At 38.0% G+C, this 22,000-nt stretch overlaps 1 protein-coding gene across 2 annotated transcripts in view; it reads left to right on the forward strand.

Annotated features, from left to right (window-relative positions):
- The window catches only part of bin3 (bridging integrator 3), a 266,316-nt gene that overhangs the window by 196,241 nt on the left and 48,075 nt on the right, over positions 1 to 22,000 (forward strand). For both annotated transcript variants that reach the window (XM_028806128.2, XM_051935652.1), the window contains exons 7-8: positions 8,931 to 9,072; positions 10,515 to 10,649. In XM_028806128.2, the coding sequence (XP_028661961.1) occupies positions 8,931 to 9,072; positions 10,515 to 10,649 (277 nt within the window). The remainder of the gene's footprint in view (positions 1 to 8,930; positions 9,073 to 10,514; positions 10,650 to 22,000) is intronic.

Consider the following 22,000-nt stretch of genomic DNA (forward strand, 5'->3'; position numbering starts at 1 on the left):
TGTCATCAGCATAGCTGTGGTAGCTCACGTTATGTCCCGAGATAATCTGACCTAATGGAAGCATGTAGATGGAGAAGAGCAGCGGACCCAGGATAGAGCCTTGTGGAACACCATATAGAATATCATGTGTCTTTGAGTTATAATTACCACAACTAACAAAGAATTTTCTCCCTGCCAGGTAGGATTCAAACCAGTTTAAGACACTGCCAGAGAGGCCCACCCATTGACTAAGGCGATTCTTAAGAATATTATGATCAATAGTGTCAAATGCGGCACTCAAATCTAAGAGGATGAGAACAGTTAAATGGCCTCTGTCTGCATTTACCCGCAAGTCATTTACTACTTTAACGAGTGCAGTTTCTGTGCTGTGATTTGTTCTAAAACCTGACTGAAATTTATCAAGAATAGCATGTTTATTGAGGTGCTCATTTAACTGCATAATGACTGCCTTCTCTAGAATTTTACTTAAGAAAGGCAGGTTAGAGATGGGTCTATAATTTTCAAGAGCAGAGGGGTCGAGATTATTTTTCTTAAGTAGGGGTTTAACTACCGCAGTCTTAAGACAGTCTGGGAAGACCCCCGTATCTAATGACGAATTTACTATGTCAAGAACATTATCAATAAGCACACCCGATACTTCTTTGAAAAAATTTGTTGGTATTGGGTCAAGGGCACAGGTGGATGGTTTCATTTGAGAAATTATTTTATGTAAATCAGGTAAATCTATCCTAGTGAAAGACTCTAATTTATTTATTATGGAGTACTGGGGTTTCGGGGGATCCTTAGTGTTGGGGAGATATACTATGTTATTTCTAATATCATTAATTTTTTGATTGAAAAATACAGCGATAGCCTCACAGGTTTTACTGGAAGTACTTAGGAGGCATTCCTTTGAGTTACCTGGGTTTAACAGATGATCAATTGTCGAAAATAAGACTCTGGGATTACTAGCATTGTTATTTATAATCTTAGAGAAATAGCAGCGCCTCTCAAGACGGACTGTGTTATTGTATTCTGTTATTTTAACTTTTAATATCTCATAGTCAATAGTTAGTTTAGTCTTCCTCCATTTACGCTCAGCTCTACGGCATGTTCTCTTTAAATCAGACACTCTTTGGGTCTTCCAAGGTATAACAATGCTAGAAGATTTTTTAACTGTCTTTTCAGGTGCAACTATGTCAACAGCAGCCCTCACTTTAGTATTAAATCTTTCCACCTTACTATTTACATTCTCCTCGCTATTATAGTTGGCACTATAAACGGACTGATTGGTTAGAATGTTTGTAAGTTTTAAAGTTGCTGATGAGTCAAAGAAGCGTTTTTTAACAATATGCTTCTCATGAGTGTTTTCTATCATTATTTCTATATTAAAAAGTAGAAGAAAATGGTCTGAAAGACCCGTATCAATGACCTGCTTTATATCAACTTTTAGTCCTTTAGTAATTACTAAGTCTAACGTATGACCTGCTTTATGTGTAGGCTGATTAACGAGCTGTCTCAAATCAAAAGAGTCCAGGAGGTTCATAAATTCTTTTACTTTTTGGTCACATTGATTATCTACATGAAAATTAAAGTCGCCGACTATTAAGAGTGCGTCATAGTTCGTAATTAAGATTGACATCAAGTCAGAGAATTCCTCAAAAAAAGACGCGTTGAATTTAGATAGATAGATAGATAAATAGATACTTTATTAATCCCAAGGGGAAATTCACATACTCCAGCAGCACCTCACTGATACAAAAAAACAATATTAAATTAAAGATTGATAATAATGCAGGTAAAAACAGACAATAACTTTATATAATGTTAACGTTTACCAGTAACCCCCCCCCCCCCCCCCCCCCCCCCCCGGGTGGAACTGAAGAGTCGCATAGTTTGGGGGAGGAACGAGTGTAAAGTGTAAGACATTCCAAAATATAAGATGGAGCAAGATTATTTAAGACTTTGTAAACTATAAGCAGGATTTTAAAGTCAATTCTAAATGACACAGGTAACTAATGTAGTGACATCAAAACTGGAGAGATGTGCTCGGATTTTCTTTTCCTAGTTAAGATTCTAGCAGCTGCATTCTGCACTAGTTGCAATCGATTTATGTCTTTTTTGGGTAGTCCTGAGAGGAGAGCATTACAGTAATCTAGTCGACTGAAAACAAAAGTGTGGATTAATTTCTCAGCATCTTCTAATGATATAAGGGGTCTAACTAACTTCAGAAGCCTTCTTGGCAGGGGTCCTCGATTCCAAAGCACTTCTCTTTACTTTCATTATTTAAAACAGTAACACATACTGTATTCCCGCCTCCTCACCCTGGTCCATCCCACCCCAACTTGTACAGCCCACCTCCCGTGCTCCCTCTGTCCCCCCGTGAGTTGTCAGAAAGCTTTAATCGCAGCCGCAATGCATTCCTTTTATCACCTCATGAAACATTATTTTATTATTGACACAGAGTCGCATTGCAATTTCTGTTATTTCTTTTTGGCTGAGTTTTATCTAAGGGTGACCTGCATCAGGAAGAATAAGAGTGCCTTTTGCCAAAAAGATAATCATCTTTGTGGAGTGAAAACTAGAGCTGTGCAATTTCTTCTGAATGCAAATAAGTGATCAGGGATACATAATGATCAAAATATTACTGCTTCACAGATAAATGATGTTTAGCTGTCTTTATAAATAAACTGGCCCACCAATCCCCCAAGAATACACACAAACTCACACACTAGTGATTATGCTTGTGATGTCCTGTGTTAGCATGAGAAAGGACTGATAAATACCCAGAGCATTTACTGTCCGTCCTTACTTGCAGGCAGAAGATTATGAGAGAATTTAGTCTCTGGAGAAAATCAGCTTTAGTGCGTGGGTTTCGCATACATGAAAATATCTTACCTTAAGTGCATACTTGATTGAAAAAAAATGTAACAGGTACCACTTGTCAGAATGCTCTTTGAGCATAGCATACAACGGATGTGTGAGGTGATTTTATTAACTTCTAGTTTAATGTCTAGTTTTATTCTTTTTACACGTAAGCTCACACACATTCATGTGCCAACATTTAAGTTTTATAATCCCTATCTATCTATCTATCTATCTATCTATCTATCTATCTATCTATCTATCTATCTATCTATCTATCTATCTATCTATCTATCTATCTATCTATCTATCTATCTATCTATCTATCTATCTATCTATCTATCTGATTAGTTAACAAGATATTTTTTATGGTTTTATTTAAATGGAGAGAGACAGAATATTGACCAGAAATCCAGAAAAAGCACATTACATAAAAGCTATAAATTGATTTGCATGTCATTGAGAGAAATAAGTATTTGATCCCTTACAACCTAGCCAGAATTCTGTCTCCCACAGATTAGCTATATGCCAATGTGAGAAAGGTGACAGCTGTTCTTCCGAAATGGAAGAAATATAAAATGACCACCAATCACCCTCAGTATGGAGCTCCATGCATGATCTTGTGTCATGGGTTGAGGATGATTGAGAAAGGTGAGGGATTAGCCCAAAACTACACAGGAAGAGCTTGTTAATGATCTGAAGGCAGTTGGGACCACAGTTGCCAAGAACACCATTGGTAACGCACTATGCCGTAATGAATTGACATCTTGCAGTGCCGGCAAGGACCCCCTGCTCAAGAAGGCACATGTACAGGTCCGTCTTAAGTTTTCCAGTGAACATCTTTAGTTAAGATGTTACTGTGTGTTTAGTGCACAGACTAAAACTGACTTTCTCCTGAGATTGAATTCTTTCATAATCTCATGCCTTGTAAGTAAAGGATGACAGTAACCTCTCTGGCTCTTTTTTCGTCCCTTCTTACTCTAACCCAAGACATTGCTCACTTAATCATTGCTATGTGTCTCCAATGGTGCTTGCATTTTTTGGGGTGGTAGTTTATACTGTGATATACAGCAAAAAACATTAGTTATTTGTGAAGCAGTAATGTTCTGTTCATTTTATATTTCTAATCACCGATCGGCATTCAGAAACAACCACGCAGCTCCAGTTCTCCTTTCATTTCTTGATATAGATTGTTCTTAAATGAAACACTGCCAATAAGGAATAACAGAAATCATCATTAAATGATCTATACTATCTGAATGCACCAGTTCAGCAACTGACCTTCTAAAATATCTGTTTACAGTAATCCCTCCTCGATCGCGGGGGTTGTGTTCCAGAACCCCCCGCGAAAGGTGAAAATCCGCGAAGTAAAAACCATATGTTCTAAACTCGCCCACACTCTTATAAACATTTCCCGCACAATTATACAGCATAAACCCTTTGTATTCTCTTAGATATTAGGTAAGATTCATTGAAATTATGTATGTAAACACACTGTTTATATACAGTAAAACCTAAATATTATTTTAAAGATATCGACCGTCTCCGATATCACATATGTTACAGCCATTACGACAGACAGGCCACCAGCAATAAATTCGTACAATGCAAGAAAAATTGTATACAGTAAAATGTGTGTACAGTGATACTAAACTGTGTACATGTAATAAGTACTGTACGTAGAAAATTAATTATGTTACCAACAATGACACGGCGACTTGTCCGATAACGATGAGTTTAATTTTACTGCACAACAAAGGAGAGCGTTACATCTCTTTTAAAGGAGCCTCTTCAGGCGACTGTGTAGCACCGCAGTTGTTCTTCTTCCGGCAGTCTTCAATCCAAATCCCTAAAGCAGATTCCATCCGGACTACCGCCTTATTACATCCACTTACAACTCGTTTTGCACCCTGGTTAAAGGACACTGCGGCCATAGATCTTATATTCTTTTCCTCCTTTTTAAATAAAAAAGAATCGTGGACTCATTGATGCCGTAATGGCGTCCTGCAGCGGTGTAGCTGTTCCCTTCCTTCAACATATCCAAAACTTTTACCTTTTCGGAAATCGTTAGCATGGCCCCTGAAGCAGTAGCAGGAGCACGTTGATGCTGAATGAGCGAGATGAGACTTCCTGGTTAATGCAGCGGAATCGAATTCTGTGCTCCGTCGCTGAGCCAATCAGCACACAGGAACTTAACTGTGTGCTCTGATTGGGTAGCTTCTCAGCCCTCCGCCAATAGTGTCCCTTGTATGAAATCAACTGGGCAAACCAACTGAGGAAGCATGTATCAGAAGTAAAAAGACCCATTGTCCGCAGAATCCCACGAAACAGCGAAAAATCTGTGTTATATATTTAGATATGCTTACATATAAAATCCGCGATAGAGTGAAGCCACGAAAGTCGAAGTGTGATATAGCGAGGGATTACTGTAACTCTTCTTTTCTTCTGACTTTAAGAGAGATATCATACAGAGAATCCTGTCCGCATGCCCGTCTTTTTTTTTTTTTTTTTTTTTTTTTGTATTTTCCCTTGATATTTGTATCTGTCAGGGGTGATCTCCCCGTGAAATGTAGATTATATCCTTGACAGATAGCTGCATTGCGCTTTCTGTTATTCCTTATTGGCAGTGTTTCATTTAAGAGTAATCCAGATCAGGTCTATCTCAACTCCTCCCACATCTGGGTTTTTGCTTTCCTGACTTCCAAGGCCATAACCTTTTTGGCCTGATGGTACCTCTCTGCTGCTTTGGGAGTCTCCCATGCTAACCATACATGGAAGACCTCCTTTTCCAGACGGATTGTATATCTCACTTCTGGCCTTGGGTTGCCACCTCGAGTGGCATTTATGACCTTCAGGCTACAGCTCATTGCAGCCATTTCCATAATGGAGGCTTTGAACAAAGCCCATTCAGCCTCTGTCCCCATTTTCCTCTGGGATGTGGGAGAAGCTCTTTCAGAGGTTGGAGTTGAAAGTCTTCTGGACAGGGGTCTGCCCGAAATGTTTCTAGTCCACCCTCCCTATTCAGTTGTGCTTACCAGGTCTGTCCAGGTGCCACCACCATCTGACCCAACTCACCACCAGTTGATGATCAGTTGAAATCTCTTCCCCTCTCCTCATCCAAGGGTCCAGAACATATGAAATTTATCACAGATCTTTGGCCTAAGGTGCTGTGGTACCAAGTAAACTTCTGAGCCACCTTATTTTTGAACATGATGTTTGTTATGGACAAACCATGACTAGAACACAAGTCCAATGTTAAAACACTGGTCAGGTTTAGATCAGCAAGGCCGTTCCTACCAGTCATGCCTCTCCGGGTGTCTCCATCATTACCGACATTAGCGTTGAAGTCATCTGTGGTATAGCGGGTCCACGGCTTCAAAAATTAAAAGGCCAGGTTTTAAATCCATAAAGCCATGTCACTCTTTGTGGGAGCGATTGCATGACTGCAGGGAGTTAATGAGGTAGTTGGGGTGAGTTGCACCTGCACGTGCGGGTGCGATCGTTCTCAATTGCTTCATTGGCTTCCTGCTGCGGGTGATTAAGGCTCTGTGCCTATGGAGACGTGTGTGTGTATATAAATATACATGAGCTGGCACAACAGGGAGAGGAATAAAAAACAAGAGGAAGAAAAAAGATGGAAAGGAAAGAGGTTAAAAGACATGAAAGGCAGTCTTGGCGATGATGTGGCCACCTGGAAGGAGGAAGCAGTATGAGCTGGGTCCCCACGAAGGAGCGTTGACTGTGTCACTGTAGGGGCTAGTTTGCCCCACTGAATATTCGGGTGGAGTGTGGCGAGCAAGGCAGGTGCCCTCCCTAGGCTTCCAAGGTGCGACCAATTGAATACGAAGGAAGAAGGGGAGGAGAGCCGACCTTGGATGGTCTGGCTGCGATGTCCAGAGGCAGTCTAGACGGGGGTTGGCATAATGGAGCTCGTGGCTGCTGAGTCTGCTCTGGCTACGGGAGCAATTGGTGAGCCGGGGAGAATGAGAAGGAGGTGGGCTGAGATCGGGAGGAGTTAGCCTGCATTTTAACCTCTGATCTTTTAATGGATTTATTTATTAATTTTTTTATCCCCACTTTTCACAATGATTTTTGTGGATTTATATATGTACTGTTTTTTATAACACTGTACAATTGACACTTGTTGATTTTACTTTTGTTTTGACTGTTTTTTAATAAAAGCACTTGGGCACTTCATCTGAGAATTGTCCTCATTTGTCAGCTCATCTTGGTCATACTGTAACTATCGATGGTGTTACTTCATCAGACTCCCATGTGGGAAGAGGGAGTCTGTAGGGGACCGGCATCGTCACATTGTCCAGCAGGACTAGGGAGTCTATAGCTGGAACCCTTTCCAGAATCCTCTCCAGGCACTCCTAGAAGTCAAAGTGTTCCGAACTGACATTTGGTGCATAAGCACATATGGCAGCCTGAGTACTCTCTCTCATGACCTTCAGCTGCACAGAGGCAGCCATCTAGTTCTCCGAGACAAAGTCTAACATGGTATTGACAAGACAGGAACTCAATAAAAAGCCCACTCCCACCAATTTCTTTCCCCCTGGGCTACTCTAGAGTAAACAAGAGTCCATCCTTTTTCGAGGGGTTTGGTTCCAGAACCAAGTGAGTAGACATGAGCACAACTATGTCTAGTTGGCAGCTCTGAGCCTCACCCACCAGCTCCAGCTCCTTCCCCCAAGAGAGGTACCATTCAACATCCCCAGAGTCAGTTTGTGTGTCTGAGTTCCAGTCTGCCGAGGCCTGTGGCTCTGACTGCTGCCCAGGTCACATTGCACCCACCCGGCCCCTTTTCCTCCTGCACATGGTCAACTCACAGGAGGGCAAAATAATAGTTTCCTCTAAAATTATGTTTTTTAGTGACCATTAACAAAAGCCAAGTCACTAAGAAAAGCAGGAATTGATTTATGTCAGGAATGTTTTTACTCATGTCAGATTGTGTACAACATGTTACAGAGTGGGTGGCAAAGTGACTTAGTGGTAGCGCTGCTGTCTTACAGTAGGTAGATCACCACATGTCAGTGTGATTTTCCTCCAACACTACAAAGACATACAGGTTAGATGGATTTATGATACTATACTGACCATGGTGTGCACCTTGTGCTTGCTGGATTAGGCTCCAGCTCCATCACCATTTCAGTCTTTGCACCCAATATGAAAACAGGTTTTATCCACAACACCCAACAATGTCAAAGGCCACACTTCATTAAGAATTCTTGTTTCAGAGAAAATGCTGTATACACTGGGCTTGCTATATGAAGATGACCCATTTTCACCTTAAATGCTCTGGCTCATCCACTGCTGTCAAAGGGACATTCAACGAATGCTATGTTAGTTTTTACTTCCAGGGCACTGACTATCCAAAACTTTTCTGTGTTTACAATAAGAGTTAATTGGTTGATTATAATTGACTCCTTGACCTCTGCATACAGACAACTTAGAAATCTAAAGTACTATTTAATGATTTGGCATCAGTAACATCACTTACTCATAGCACTTGAACCTTGGGTGGAGTTACATGAGCTTCATCCTTGGTGTGACTGAACAAGGCTGTGCAGTATTCATGAGTGTTCTTTGATAGACTTGTCTCTGGTCCTGGAATTAGCTCCTGCTTTGATGCCATTTCTGTTGGGGTGGATTGTTGCTCCTCAGGCCCCCACATTAGGAAAATAATTTCAGAAACTACTCTGATGGATATGTGTGCTATTTCCATAAGGAAGTTCATGATGGAAATTTAAATTAAATCTCAATTCCATTGTCTATACAATGGGATGCAAACAGTGGTATAATTCTTCTGTAGAAAAATGTTTGGTTACTGGCATAAATTGAGCTTTTTCTAAGAGTTTGGTTACATTGACAATACACTGTGTTATATCTCAGATTAAATGTATAATGTCATTAAACGTTTGTTATTTGTTATTTTTTTAACATACCAAAGATAAGATTTTACCAAATAATATCTAGTTTCACCTAATGAAATTCCTGCTCTTATACTCATCTTTTTGTAGGCTCATGTTTGAAATGTTGACTAGTAAGAGTCTAGTTTCTAAAAATTGTTTTCTGTCTGTTAGATTTAGCAGCGTGTTTCCAAGCCTCAACATGGCAGTAAAGAGGAGAGAGCAGACACTGCAGGACTATAAGCGGCTACAGTCGAAGGTGGAAAAGTATGAGGAAAAGGAGAAGACGGGACCCACCATGGTTAAGCTGCACCAGGTAGCACCACAATTCATATTATTTCAGTGCTGGGTGATATTTTAAGATACATTTGCTTATTGAGAAAGACTTAGAAATCAGTTGGCTTTTGAGCTCAAGACCCAGGCCCACCCACCTAATAATCAGAGGCCAGAAAATGGTCATAATCCAAAAAAAGTGTGTTGTATAATTGTTATCACTTTGTGGTAGATTGCAGCTGGTCAGAGTTGTGTCATCTTGTTGTATAACTTTAGGGTTGAAGTTTGCCATGACACACATTACGGTAGTCAAAGAATTTTATTAGCACCCCTCAAGTAATGTAAGAAGCCAATCCTTTTATGACATTTCTAAGCAGATATTTAAGAGGTTAGCAGCAGAGAAGACACTCTAGTTTATTCTTATGAAAAGAATTTAAGAAATGAATGCATTATACAATACTGTAACTACATATATAAAAAATGTGGAGTAAACCATCCTAATTCAGGGTGTTCTTAAGCAATGTAATGATTTACTTGATTAGGTTGAAGTACATAGTAAGCAGGAATATGTTAGATATTTGAAATATTTAAATGTGTGCTTCATTTTAAATGTTAAAGTATTAATATTCTTGATTATAATAGGAAATTGTCATTTTTCACTCTCGAATAGTGGTCTGTTGAGGGCTAGAGGGTCTATTGAGGGTCTCCATTACAGGAGGAAAGAAATTACATCATTATTCATAAACACTGACCTTGATAAAATCTAAAATGATACCCCACATGCTTATGTTCGAACTTTTATCATTTTTAACCTTCTGGAATTGGTCTCTTGGAGGTAGGACCACAGGCAAAATAAGTCAGTTATCAAAAATATTATATTTGTGATCAGCCACCTTGAAACAGCATAAAATGACACTGCACATGCCTTTATTACTGGTACGCAGTTTTTTGATTTTTTGTGAAAAGGACTAATTTTGATGGTTTGTGTCCCATTAGGGAGGTGAATCTCTTAGGTCAGTTAACACTAGAATCCCTGAAGCCTACGAAAAAACTTGTAATCCCGGCCCACCTTAAATCCCTTTGCACCTCTCCATCAGCGTCTTTTGTTTTGTAAATGTGTTGATCAGCACAAGCAGCCTGCTGTCCCATCCCCCACCTTGACGGAGCTCAACTTGGGCAAAAAGTTCTCCCAGCTCAAGCCAAGGCTCCTTATCTACGTGTGAGGTGATGTGCCTGGAGTTGTATAGGGTAAATAATACAGTATATCGTTATTTGGTATACGTGCATTTCATGTGTGTTCCATGTCTACAAAGATCTGGGTAAGTGTAGGATGAAAGTAAATGTGAGGCAAGAAATGCTGAACACATACCTAAACACATACCTAAAGCAGGACTTTTTTCCATGTTATACTAATAGTGATGCGAAGTGTATAGTAACAGTCACTGTTTAAATTTCTTTCTCTCAGAATATGTTTTGCCTCAACAGGCACGTGAAGAGTTGAGGCCCGTGCGTGAAGATTTTGAAGCAAAGAATAAGCAGCTTTTAGAGGAAATGCCAAAATTCTATCATAGCCGCATTGATTACTTTCAGCCCAGCTTTGAGGCTCTTATCAGGGCTCAGGTAAATCTGTTTGTATACGTTCATATTTGCTATGTAGTGGTTACAAGAATGGTGTGAATTGTCATGTATATTCTAATAACTTGCTATTTTTAAATATTTTAATATTTTTGTACCAGGATGTTTAGTAGCATTGCACTGAAGCGGTCATAATTAGTAAAGTTATTAAAATTTATATCCATTTTTTTTAAAGAAAATTAAAGTACAGTATATTTAATTTCAAGCTATGATCTGTTTCTTTGCCATATAGTGATTCTCTATAGGGGTGTGTATTGTTTGAAGTTAGCTCTTTTATTAATTAGCATGGCTTTGTTGGTGAAGTTTGTTACACTTCTGTAAATTCATGCATCATTATAGTGACTTATGTATTAATAAGATTATAAACAATTAATGCAAACATGTTTTAAGACATGCATAAGCACTTTCCTCAGCTCAGAAATAACAACATGTCTGTTATTGGATTCACTGACTAACAGATCAGTAATAATCACATAATCAGTTGGCAACATGTTTAGATTCATGTTTTTTGTATTCTATTCTTTTTCCAAACCTGTAACACAAAGGAATCATTATTAGTAAATGTTAGATAAGGCAGGCTTGCATTTTTATGTCTGTAACCTTGTAGATGTGTGGGGATTGTTTTTTTGCAAGTGTTTTTGTTTTGGATTAAGATGGTAATCTCTATAGTGCAAATAATAATTTACAGTAAGTAAACAACTGAGATTACGTAATAGCTATTTAAAGTGCACACAACAGATTTTAGATGATTTTTGATTAATTTCAACCTTAAGTGCATTTTTTGGTATAATGCATGGGTAGTTTAAATTGAATTTAATTTTAAATTGTTAGAAAACATAAAGGTAATATAGATCATTGTTTTGGTAAGTGCTTCTGCTTATTTTGGACTTTTAAATGTTTGGATGGGAGCAGGCCATTCATGTAAATATAGCTGAAAATACCTTACTCGCATAGTTTTCACCTAGTTTATTTGTCAAGTCAGTCTCTATATGACTTAATTCCTAATTCTATTTATTTTCTGTAAATATTCAACAAAATCAGTGTCATGAGAAGTGGGTTTATATCCTGGCATGTTTAGACACAACGTAGCAGCATCCCTGAAGAGGGCATAGTCATTGACACACCAGGCACCTTTAGAGTTGTCAGCCAGATTCACTGGTACTGGTACCTCTTTAGTATGTGAGTGGAAAAACTGGAGTGCTGAAAGAGAAACCGCACAAACTAAAAAGAACATACAAAATCCACACAGATAGTGACCATACCAGGATCTAAAACATGTCCCTTAATGCTATTATGGGGTAAAGCAACCCACTTTATTATCATGTTACCCGTATTTTCACTATGGTACTGTTAAATCTGTTTTTATGAGCTGTAAAGATTCAATTCCTTGAGTGTGAGCTGTGCTCTAAAAAAAAAAATAATATCCTGTTTTCCTTATGAATTGCTTCTGTGTTGGGATTGTTCTTGACATTGATGAGCCCAGTACGACTCATAAATGTTTCTCGTAAGTAGATCCAGAAAACGCCTCCACTCCCAAACATTGTGTATATTTATATTTAATGCTACTGTGTCCTATATGTAATCTTTACTCATTTGACAAAAATAGATTTAAAGTGGTCTGCTCCATGGAAGTGAGATTTGCCAATGAAGGCATAAGATGAAATTAAGCTCAGGTAAATTTGTGGAGTGAGAGGAAGAGGAATGTTAAGTTAAGAAAAAGACCTGTGATGGAGGTGATTGGAATTGTCTAGACCAGGGATCCTTAACCTTTTGATGACTCCAGACCAAGGTTATTATAGTTATCGAAAACTAAAATCAAAACTGAAACTATTATTAAAAAAACATTTTCATAAACTGAAATAAAATAATTAATAAAACCGAATGAAAAACTAAACGAAACTATTAAAGTAGCTGGAAAGACTAACTGAAATAAAATAATAATTTACCAAAATATTTTTAGTTTTTGTTTTTGAATGAATATTCTTGCCATTAGTCTTTAACCCTTGTAAGTTTTAACCGCATGCATTCATCCAGTGAGCGGCGGCTGTTCACACAGCATTTGCGGTGACGGAGCAAGTTGAGTGCGGGTGCGGAAAGTGTGTGAAATAGAAAGTGATTTGCGTGCTGCCTTTCTTTATGCTGCTTGTATATCACGATGTAATTCAGACGGCTGAAATCAGAATGTGCTGGTCAACAAAACGTTTACAATATGGACAGAAAAATCACGAGTGAGTAACGTTTCAGTTTATTTCCCAAGTGTCTCCTTTTTGTTGACACCAATTCACCTGCCACTTTGCACAGGAGAAATTGTTTTTACTTTCTCATATACAAAGTATAGAGAAAGTATAGTAATCATGAAAAAATTCGAACTCGATATTTTGATGAGTCTTGACCTGCTACAGTGCATCCGGAAAGTATTCACAGCACATCACTTTTTCCACATTTTGTTATGTTACAACCTTATTCCAAAATGGATTAAATTCATTTTTTTCCTCAGAATTCTACACACAACACCCCATAATGACAACTTGAAAAAAGTTTACTTGAGGTTTTTGCAAATTTATTAAAAATAAAAAAAACTGAGAAATCACATGTACATAAGTATTCACAGCCTTTGCTCAATACTTTGTCGATGCACCTTTGGCAGCAATTAATCAAGTCTTTTTAAATATGATGCCACAAGCTTGGCACACCAATCCTTGGCCAGTTTCGCCCATTCTTCTTTGCAGCACCTCTCAAGCTCCATCAGGTTGGATGGGAAGTGTCGGTGCACAGCCATTTTAAGATCTCTCCAGAGATGTTCAATCGGATTCAAGTCTGGGTTCTGGCTGGGCCACTCAAGGACATTCACAGAGTTGTCCTGAAGCCACTCCTTTGATATCTTGGCTGTGTGCTTAGGGTCGTTGTCCTGCTGAAAGATGAACCGTCGCCCCAGTCTGAGGTCAAGAGCGCTCTGGAGCAGGTTTCCATCCAGGATGTCTCTGTACATTGCTGCAGTCATCTTTCCCTTTATCCTGGCTAGTCTCCCAGTCCCTGCCGCTGAAAAACATCCCCACAGCATGATGCTGCCACCACCATGCTTCACTGTAGGGATGGTATTGGCCTGGTGATGAGCGGTGCCTAGTTTCCTCCAAACGTGATGCCTGGCATTCACACCAAATAGTTCAATCTTTGTCTCATCAGACCAGAGAATTTTCTTTCTCATGGTCTGAGAGTCCTTCAGGTGCCTTTTGGCAAACTCCAGGCAGGCTGCCATGTGCCTTTTACTAAGGAGTGGCTTCCGTCTGGCCACTCTACCATACCGGCCTGTTTTGTGGATTGCTGCAGAGATGGTTGTCCTTCTGGAAGGTTCTCCTCTCTCCACAGAGGACCTCTGGAGCTCTGACAGAGTGACCATCGGGTTCTTGGTCACCTCCCTGACTAAGGCCCTTCTCCCCCGATTGCTCAGTTTAGATGGCCGGCCAGCTCTAGGAAGAGTCCTGGTGGTTTCAAACTTCTTCCACTTACGTATGATGGAGGCCACTGTGCTCATTGGGACCTTCAAAGCAGCAGAAATCTTTCTGTAACCTTCCCCAGATTTGTGCCTCGAGACAATCCTGTCTCGGACGTCTACAGACAATTCCTTTGACTTCATGCTTGGTTTGTGCTCTGACATGAACTGTCAACTGTGGGACCTTATATAGACAGGAGTGTGCCTTTCCAAATCATGTACAATCAACTGAATTTACCACAGGTGGACTCCAATTAAGCTGCAGAAACATCTCGAGGATGATCAGGGGAAACAGGATGCACCTGAACTCAATTTTGAGCTTCATGGCAAAGGCTGTGAATACTTATGTATATGTGCTTTCTCAATTTTTTTATTTTTAATAAATTTGCAAAAATCTCAAGTAAACTTTATTCACGTTGTCATTATGGGGTGTTGTGTGTAGAATTCTGAGGAAAAAAATGAATTTAATCCATTTTGGAATAAGGCTGTAACATAACAAAATGTGGAAAAAGTGATGCGCTGTGAATACTTTCCGGATGCACTGTAGACTAACCAGTGTCCAACAATACTGTTTTTTGGAATTGTGTGTGTATGCGCGCGTGTGTCTGTGTGTGTGTAAACACGATAACTCAAAAACGCAACTAGATAGATGGATGAAATTCGGCATGTGGTTGTTACACCACAATTATAGATCTGTATTAACTTTTGGGCCAAATCCATCACCCAGAAGTGGTACTTTACCTGAACACATACTCAATTTTTTTTTTTAATTTTATTTATACAGCTGCAGAGTCCGACTTTACTTTTATAATAATTGTTCAATATATTATTAATTTGATTTGTTGTTGATGGTTCCTTAATGTACATAATATAAAAATATAATCATTGTCTTGCGGTTTACTCCTCAAATATCCATCCCCATATCTGAGTATACAAGAAAGTCGAGGGGAGAGCACTCCCGGTTTTTGAAAATAAAACGGTACTGATCAAGAGACTGACTAGGTCATCATACAAGATCAGCATATTGTTGCTGGCCAATCACTTTTGCTTCAAAAATATCGTTTAACAACAAAGCGATACAAACAAAGGTAGAGAGTCTGACAAGTGATGAAAAACTAAACGTACTAATGGGTTTTTGTATTTATTCCATATTTATTAATTTATCTTTTTTAGTTTATATTCACAACTCAAAATACCTGATATTGTGAAAGTAATCCATTAGCAGAATTATATTTTAAAATATTTGTCTCCCTTTTTTCAATGTTTTTCTCTCTCAAAATAGATAGTTGAAATATCATATTCTTTTTGTTTTTAACATCAGCCTTATCATACATATTGCATACCAGGGATTTTTCCTGTGTTGCATCCAAACCAGCTGCGGTAGACTCCAGATTTCCTGCAGTCCTACTGTGGATAAACAGGTTTAGATAATGTATATGTTGTTCTTAATCGGAGACACTGTCTCTGTTGTTTTATGCCTGTCCATACTCCTATTACCTGCTCTTGCTCTGCTCATTATACATTTACTGTCCTTTTTGGTGGTCTATTCAAGACTCACTGCCCCTAACCTTGACACTACATGCTTGTTGTTCTTTGTTTCCTTCAATACAGCTAGGTGGGGTCTGCACACTCATTCAAGTCTAAGAGCCCTGTTCTTCCTAAGCCCCTGCGATTTTCATGAGAAAATATATTAAAAATTATAAAATTGTGTAAAATTGTCCATATTCAGTGTCTAGTTTTGATTATGCTTGTTTTTATCAGACAAAAACAAAACCAGATAGTAAACCAGGCAGTGTAGTAAGCTTCCACTAACATTAAACTCATATCCAAATCTGTAAAGTGTACAGTTCTGACTGATTGTGACACAAAACTAACTCCGTAGGCACTCCATGCCATAATTACTAAAACTGAAACTAATATATATAAAAATAAAATAGAAATGTCTTTGTGAAATAAAAACTAAACTAAAACTAAAAATACACAATGAAGGAAAACTAAAACTAAACTGAATTTCCAAGTAAGGTCAGAAAAAAATATAGAAATAAAAACTAATATAAAAAGGCAAAACTATAATAACCTTGCTCCAGACCGCCAGTGGGTTGTCCAATATGGTCCCATACCCCCTTAACTTGACTGTCGAAATAATCATCACCATTCCTTAAGTTAGTTGCCAGTATGATTTCCAAATATGTCAACAGCTTGAATTTACTGTACTTTAGATATGGATAGCTAGGAAGAGTACATGAAATAAAATCATAAGCATTGATAACTTTATCATATTTATTTACAAAAAGCAAAATTAAAAAATGACAAATATACAAACAGCTACAACTATTTTACAATATAACTTTGATTCACCTGTTTCAGATTATAAACCAATACACGCTTGTTCAGTAAATATACATTTATTAAATTTTAATATTCAAATTAAAATGTTTTAAATTTAAAATTATAGTAAATACACACGTGTAAAATTAAATACAAGCATTTGCAGGAAATGTTGAATGTTCTCGAAGATTCTATCGCGTTCCATTCACGTACTACCCAAGTATAAATTAATATATTAAATAAAATAAATACCAGTACCCAGAGATCGAGTCCCATACCCCCAGTTAAGAACCCCTGGTCTAGATGATTGGACATGTGGAGTGAAAGGTAGAGGATGATTGTGTGAAGAGGTGCCATCAGTTGATATGAAAAAATGTGTCTTACCACACAAAAATGCCCAGAACCATGGAGATTAGAGGAAAGAGATTTGTAGGGCGACTAGCAATCCTGGGAAATTGCTGTTAAACTGCCCTAGGTTTGCCCTAAAGGGAATCCTGTCCATGTCTTGATGCAGTGACTTTATTGACTATCTGGTAATCTACCTAGCTTTGAGTTACCTATATAATTAGTTAACACACCGCTTACATTTTATCAAAATCATTTACATGCCGTACTCAGGTTTTCCAAAGTTGCAAGCCCTGCCTTTGCATTTTCTTGTACGTTCCTGAAATTGATGTGAAAATCTGGTAGAAATAGTAAATTTCTTAGACAAATAAAGCATTAAAGCATTTAGTGTAGTTTTGCTTAAAAAACAGTTGGGAAGCTCTTATGTGTTTTTGGAAATGACAGTTCTGTTCATGTGTGTTGTCTATGGATATTATGGTAAAGCTGCATTAGTGCTGACTTAAGACACTGGCTCAGTGATCTCCTTGCCTTTTTTAATCTTTCAGGTTTGTTGTTGCAAGTCACATTAATGGGCGAGTTCATCTTCTGATCTTTTAGAACATAGATAACTTTTTATCAGTTTTATAAAATTGGACTTTCCTAAAAAGTGTTAATAATGGTAAAAAAAATGTTTAAATAGTAGATTTCAGATTATGAATATATTTTTTATTATTTAATGGTATTCATTTAATATAGATTGTGTGTGTGTGTGTGTGTGTTATTTTATACATTCTTAATTTTGCCTGTATGAAAAATATTTAACCAGTTTTTATCCATTTGATATTTGCAGAATTTTCTACTTTATCTTAACCCACTCCTCAAGTAAAAGATTTTTTTCACTGATTTCAAGTAAATACTTTAAATAAGTAGTAAAACAATTTTTTAAGTAGCCACTCTATAACCATGTATTTTATCTTTGTTTGGAAGAATTTTTTCAGGTGTATTGAAATTATACATGATTATGTAAAATCTAAGCCTAAAGGATTAGACCATTTAAAACATTTTAAATGTTCAAGTGCAGTTTTTCTTGCAACCAGGTACAATGGAACATAACTGGATTGAAACTAAAATTCTTTAATGAATCCTCTGATTCTGATATATTTGCCTTGCACCCTGGAGATTCAATGAACAGCATCTTTGAAAGTTGCCCAAAGCTTGTTACACCAGGCACATTCAGAAATGGCATAATACTTGGCTGTTTGTGCAAAATCTTTGTATGCTTCACTCTCATTAGAACTATAGGGAGATTCACTCGAAGGAGGCCCAGAATATTATGTTGTTACTCCCATTAGGATGAAGCAATCTAACCAAAAAAATATGCTACATACCTTGACGTATGTGTAATCGAATGCATTATATGCGATAATGGAAGTGGTTTACATTTTTTGGCGGACACATTTCAACACAGGGCTCCATGTTCCTGAACATATCGGCAAGTGTCTCGGGGGGAGTAGCAGCAATTTCACATGGATGTTTTCCTTCAAAACTTCCACACTGTGAGGCTTGTTCCGATAGACTTTTCCTTTGAGCATACCCCAAAAGAAGAAATCTGGTGGTGTCAGATCCAGCAACCGTGGTGGCCAAAGCCCCTTTGAAATTGCCCTGTTGCCGAAGAATGACTCAATTTATGTCATGCTCCTTGCCTATGTGTGACACGTTGCTCAATCTTGCTGGAAGTAACCTTCCATTAACTCATGATCATCCAGTTGATTCTGACATCACTTAAACGAATTGGTAACCCAATAGATTTGCACCATGAAGACGCGCTCCTCAATACTGTACACCACCAGTCAAGTGACAGAGTGAAGGGGTACGGACGGTTTGCACCCAAAAGTTGCAAATGGAGGTTAAACGTCGTAACGGCTGTCTGGCACCTACATCATCACTCCGAAATATGGGCATCCTGGCTTGTTCAAAGCTCCATATACCGAGAAGCACATTACGTGTTGTTTCGTTCAGATTGTTTCATCCTAGCAAGAGTTATTACAGAATATTGTGGGCCTCTTTAGTGAATCTTCCCGTAGAGTCTATAATGCTGTCATAGGCCATTTCTGAGAAACTGTCACCATTAAAACACAACATATCACTTTCTTTTTTACCTGCTTTACTTTCTGACTAGCCATATTCAATTGCTGCATATTTTTTAATTTTTTAGAATATTTTTTGCTTTTGAAAAACAAAGAGCAATTTTTTTTTGTGAATCTTGATTCATTTTGGGGTACCTAAAGCCTAGATTAGCCAGTGCATAAGTGTAATAAGTCATTGTTTTTTGTTTTGTTTTTATATATATATATATATATATATATATATATATATATATATATATATATGGTTGAAAATAGTTTTACTGTCAAATAAATGCAAAGAGTACACGACACGTGTTTCGCCCTCATTCTGGGCTCATCAGGTGTACACACTCCACTGCACTCCCTCTCGGGAATCGAACCTCGGACGTCAGCGCCAGAGGCGATGCCCCTAACGTTGCGCCATGGCGTGTGGTTCGTTTATTTGACAGCATGTAGATCGGGGTAATTACATTCACGGCATTCGTAGTCTGTGTCACAATCTGATTGTATGGGTGGTTACCTACCAGGTAACGCTTGTGGTTGGCCAGCAATCTGCTAACATCCGCCACGGTGCCCTCAGTTTGTGAGGAGCAGATCATAGAATGGTTGAAAATAGTTTTACTTTCAAATAAATGCAAAGAGTACACGACACGTGTTTCGCCCTCATTCTGGGCTCATCAGGTGTACACACTCCACTGCACTCCCTCTCGGGAATCGAACCTCGGACGTCAGCGCCAGAGGCGATGCCCCTAACGTTGCGCCACGGCGTGTGGTTCGTTTATTTGACAGCATGTAGATCGGGGTAATTACATTCACGGCATTCGTAGTCTGTGTCACAATCCTGGTAGGTAACCACCCATACAATCAGATTGTGACACAGACTACGAATGCCGTGAATATATATATATGTATATATATATGTATATATATATATATATATATATATATATATATATACATAAACATCTCTGATTTTTTAATGGGCATCACAGGAGTATTGTTAAGATAAAACAATGAAATAAAGTAAAAACAGAATTCTATTTAAAAAAAAAAAAAACAAGCATTACCTGGTAATGTGCCACCTACAACTTGTATAAATTGTACAGTCATATTTTCTGAACAGCCTGCATGAAACCATATACCACAACAAAATTTTGTTGTGACACTATCTGAACACAAAGTCATAATACAATTTAAAAGTCTGCAATAAGACCATTTAAATTAATATATATATACATATATATATATATATATGAATATATATATATATATGAATATTACTGAAAGCATTTATTTAATGTAATATCAATTTCCAGCATCAATTTTGAAAAAAAATTAAGAGAGGTGTGGGTAAGGATTATGGATTTTCATTATTTATATAATACTGTGGCAGCAACAGAAGCAATTTTCTATTTTCTGAAAACACTGATAAGAAAACATCAGGTTCACTTATGCAGTTGTTAATGGTCCATGAAATTCCAAACAATACCGTGTCTTATGATCATAACATATTCTCAGAGTTAGCCAGTGAGGCTGTTTTAATGAAATTCTCACCAGCCATTGGTATTAACTCAAGAAATCCACAAATAATAAGATTAAAAACATTAAAGGCCATAAATATAGGTATGTGTAATAAAGTGTAATGACACAGGGAAAAAATATTGAACATACTAAGAAAAGCAGTACAGCAAGGTCAAGGAAAGGCAAAGAAACAGCTGAAATCCATAAGTAGTCCGAAAGTAATTCCACCTCCTATCTGTGTAAATTGATATCAGCTAGGTTAGTACATATTGATGGGCTATTAAAAGGTGTTTTTCTAACAAGGTGTCACTCAAGAAACATCTCATGATGGGTAAAAGCAAAGAGTTCTCCCAAGACATTTGCAACCTGAATGTTGCAAATCATATCAGTGGAACTGGTTACAGATGCATTTCAAAACTGTTGAATCTTCCAGGGAGCATTATTGGGGCTATTATCTGCAAGTTGAAGGAACCCCATCATCAACCAGCCATGCACAGGAGCTCCTCACAAGATTTCAGACTAGGGACTCAGAAGGATAGTCATAAGAGTAGCCAAACAGCCAAGGACCACTCAGAAAGAGCTCCAGAAAGACTTGGAGGCAGCAGATACAATTGTTGCAGAGAAAGCTATGCATTCCACTAGCATGGCCTTCTATGCATGCTCACCCTGTAAGACTCCATTATTTAAGCAAAAACATGTTGAAGCTCATTTAAAGTTTGCTACACAACATTTTGACAAGCCTATGAAATACTGGGAGAATGTAGTCTGGTCAGATGAGACCAAAGTTAAACTTTTTGACTGTCATACTACATACCATGTTTGGAGTGGAAAGGGCACTGCATATCACCCAAAAAACACTATACCAGAAGTGTTGAGGTGGATGCATCATGGTGTGGGGCTGTTTGTCATCTCATGGTACTGGCACACTTCATGTAATTGAAGGAACAATGAATGGGCCCATGTACCAAGAGATTCTTGATATGAATTTGTTGCCACCCACCAGGATGATGAAGAAAAGAAATGAGTGGACCTTCCGTCAGGGAAACTCTCAATTGGTTTCGGAGAAAGAAAATCAAGTTGTTATAATGGCCCAGTCAATCACCTGACTTAAATCCAATTAAACATTTGTGGAAAGAAGTAAAGCTTAGGGTTCACAAGAGGGTCCCTCTGAATCTTCAACATTTAAAGACGCTCACTTTAGAAGAATAAGTTGAAATCACATCTGAGCACTGCAGGTGATTGATCTTTTCATACAGGAAGTGTCTTGAAGTCATTGCAAACAAAGGCTTCTCCACTAAGTCTTAAGTTAACGTGTTCTGTACTTTTTACCTGTGTCATTCCACTTTATTACACATACCTTTATTTATGGCCTTTAATGTTGTGAATTCTTTATATTTGTGGATTTCTTGAGTTAATGCCAATGTCTGGTAAGAATTTCATTTGAATAGCCTCACTGGAAATATATTTACTGAAAAAATATTTACGCATTCAGTACTTATTTCCCCCATTTTTGTTATCCTATTTCCTACAAAGGTTTGTAATTCTAG

This window comes from Erpetoichthys calabaricus, chromosome 1, assembly GCF_900747795.2.
Source record: "Erpetoichthys calabaricus chromosome 1, fErpCal1.3, whole genome shotgun sequence".
NCBI classification, from domain to species: Eukaryota; Metazoa; Chordata; class Cladistia; order Polypteriformes; family Polypteridae; genus Erpetoichthys; species Erpetoichthys calabaricus.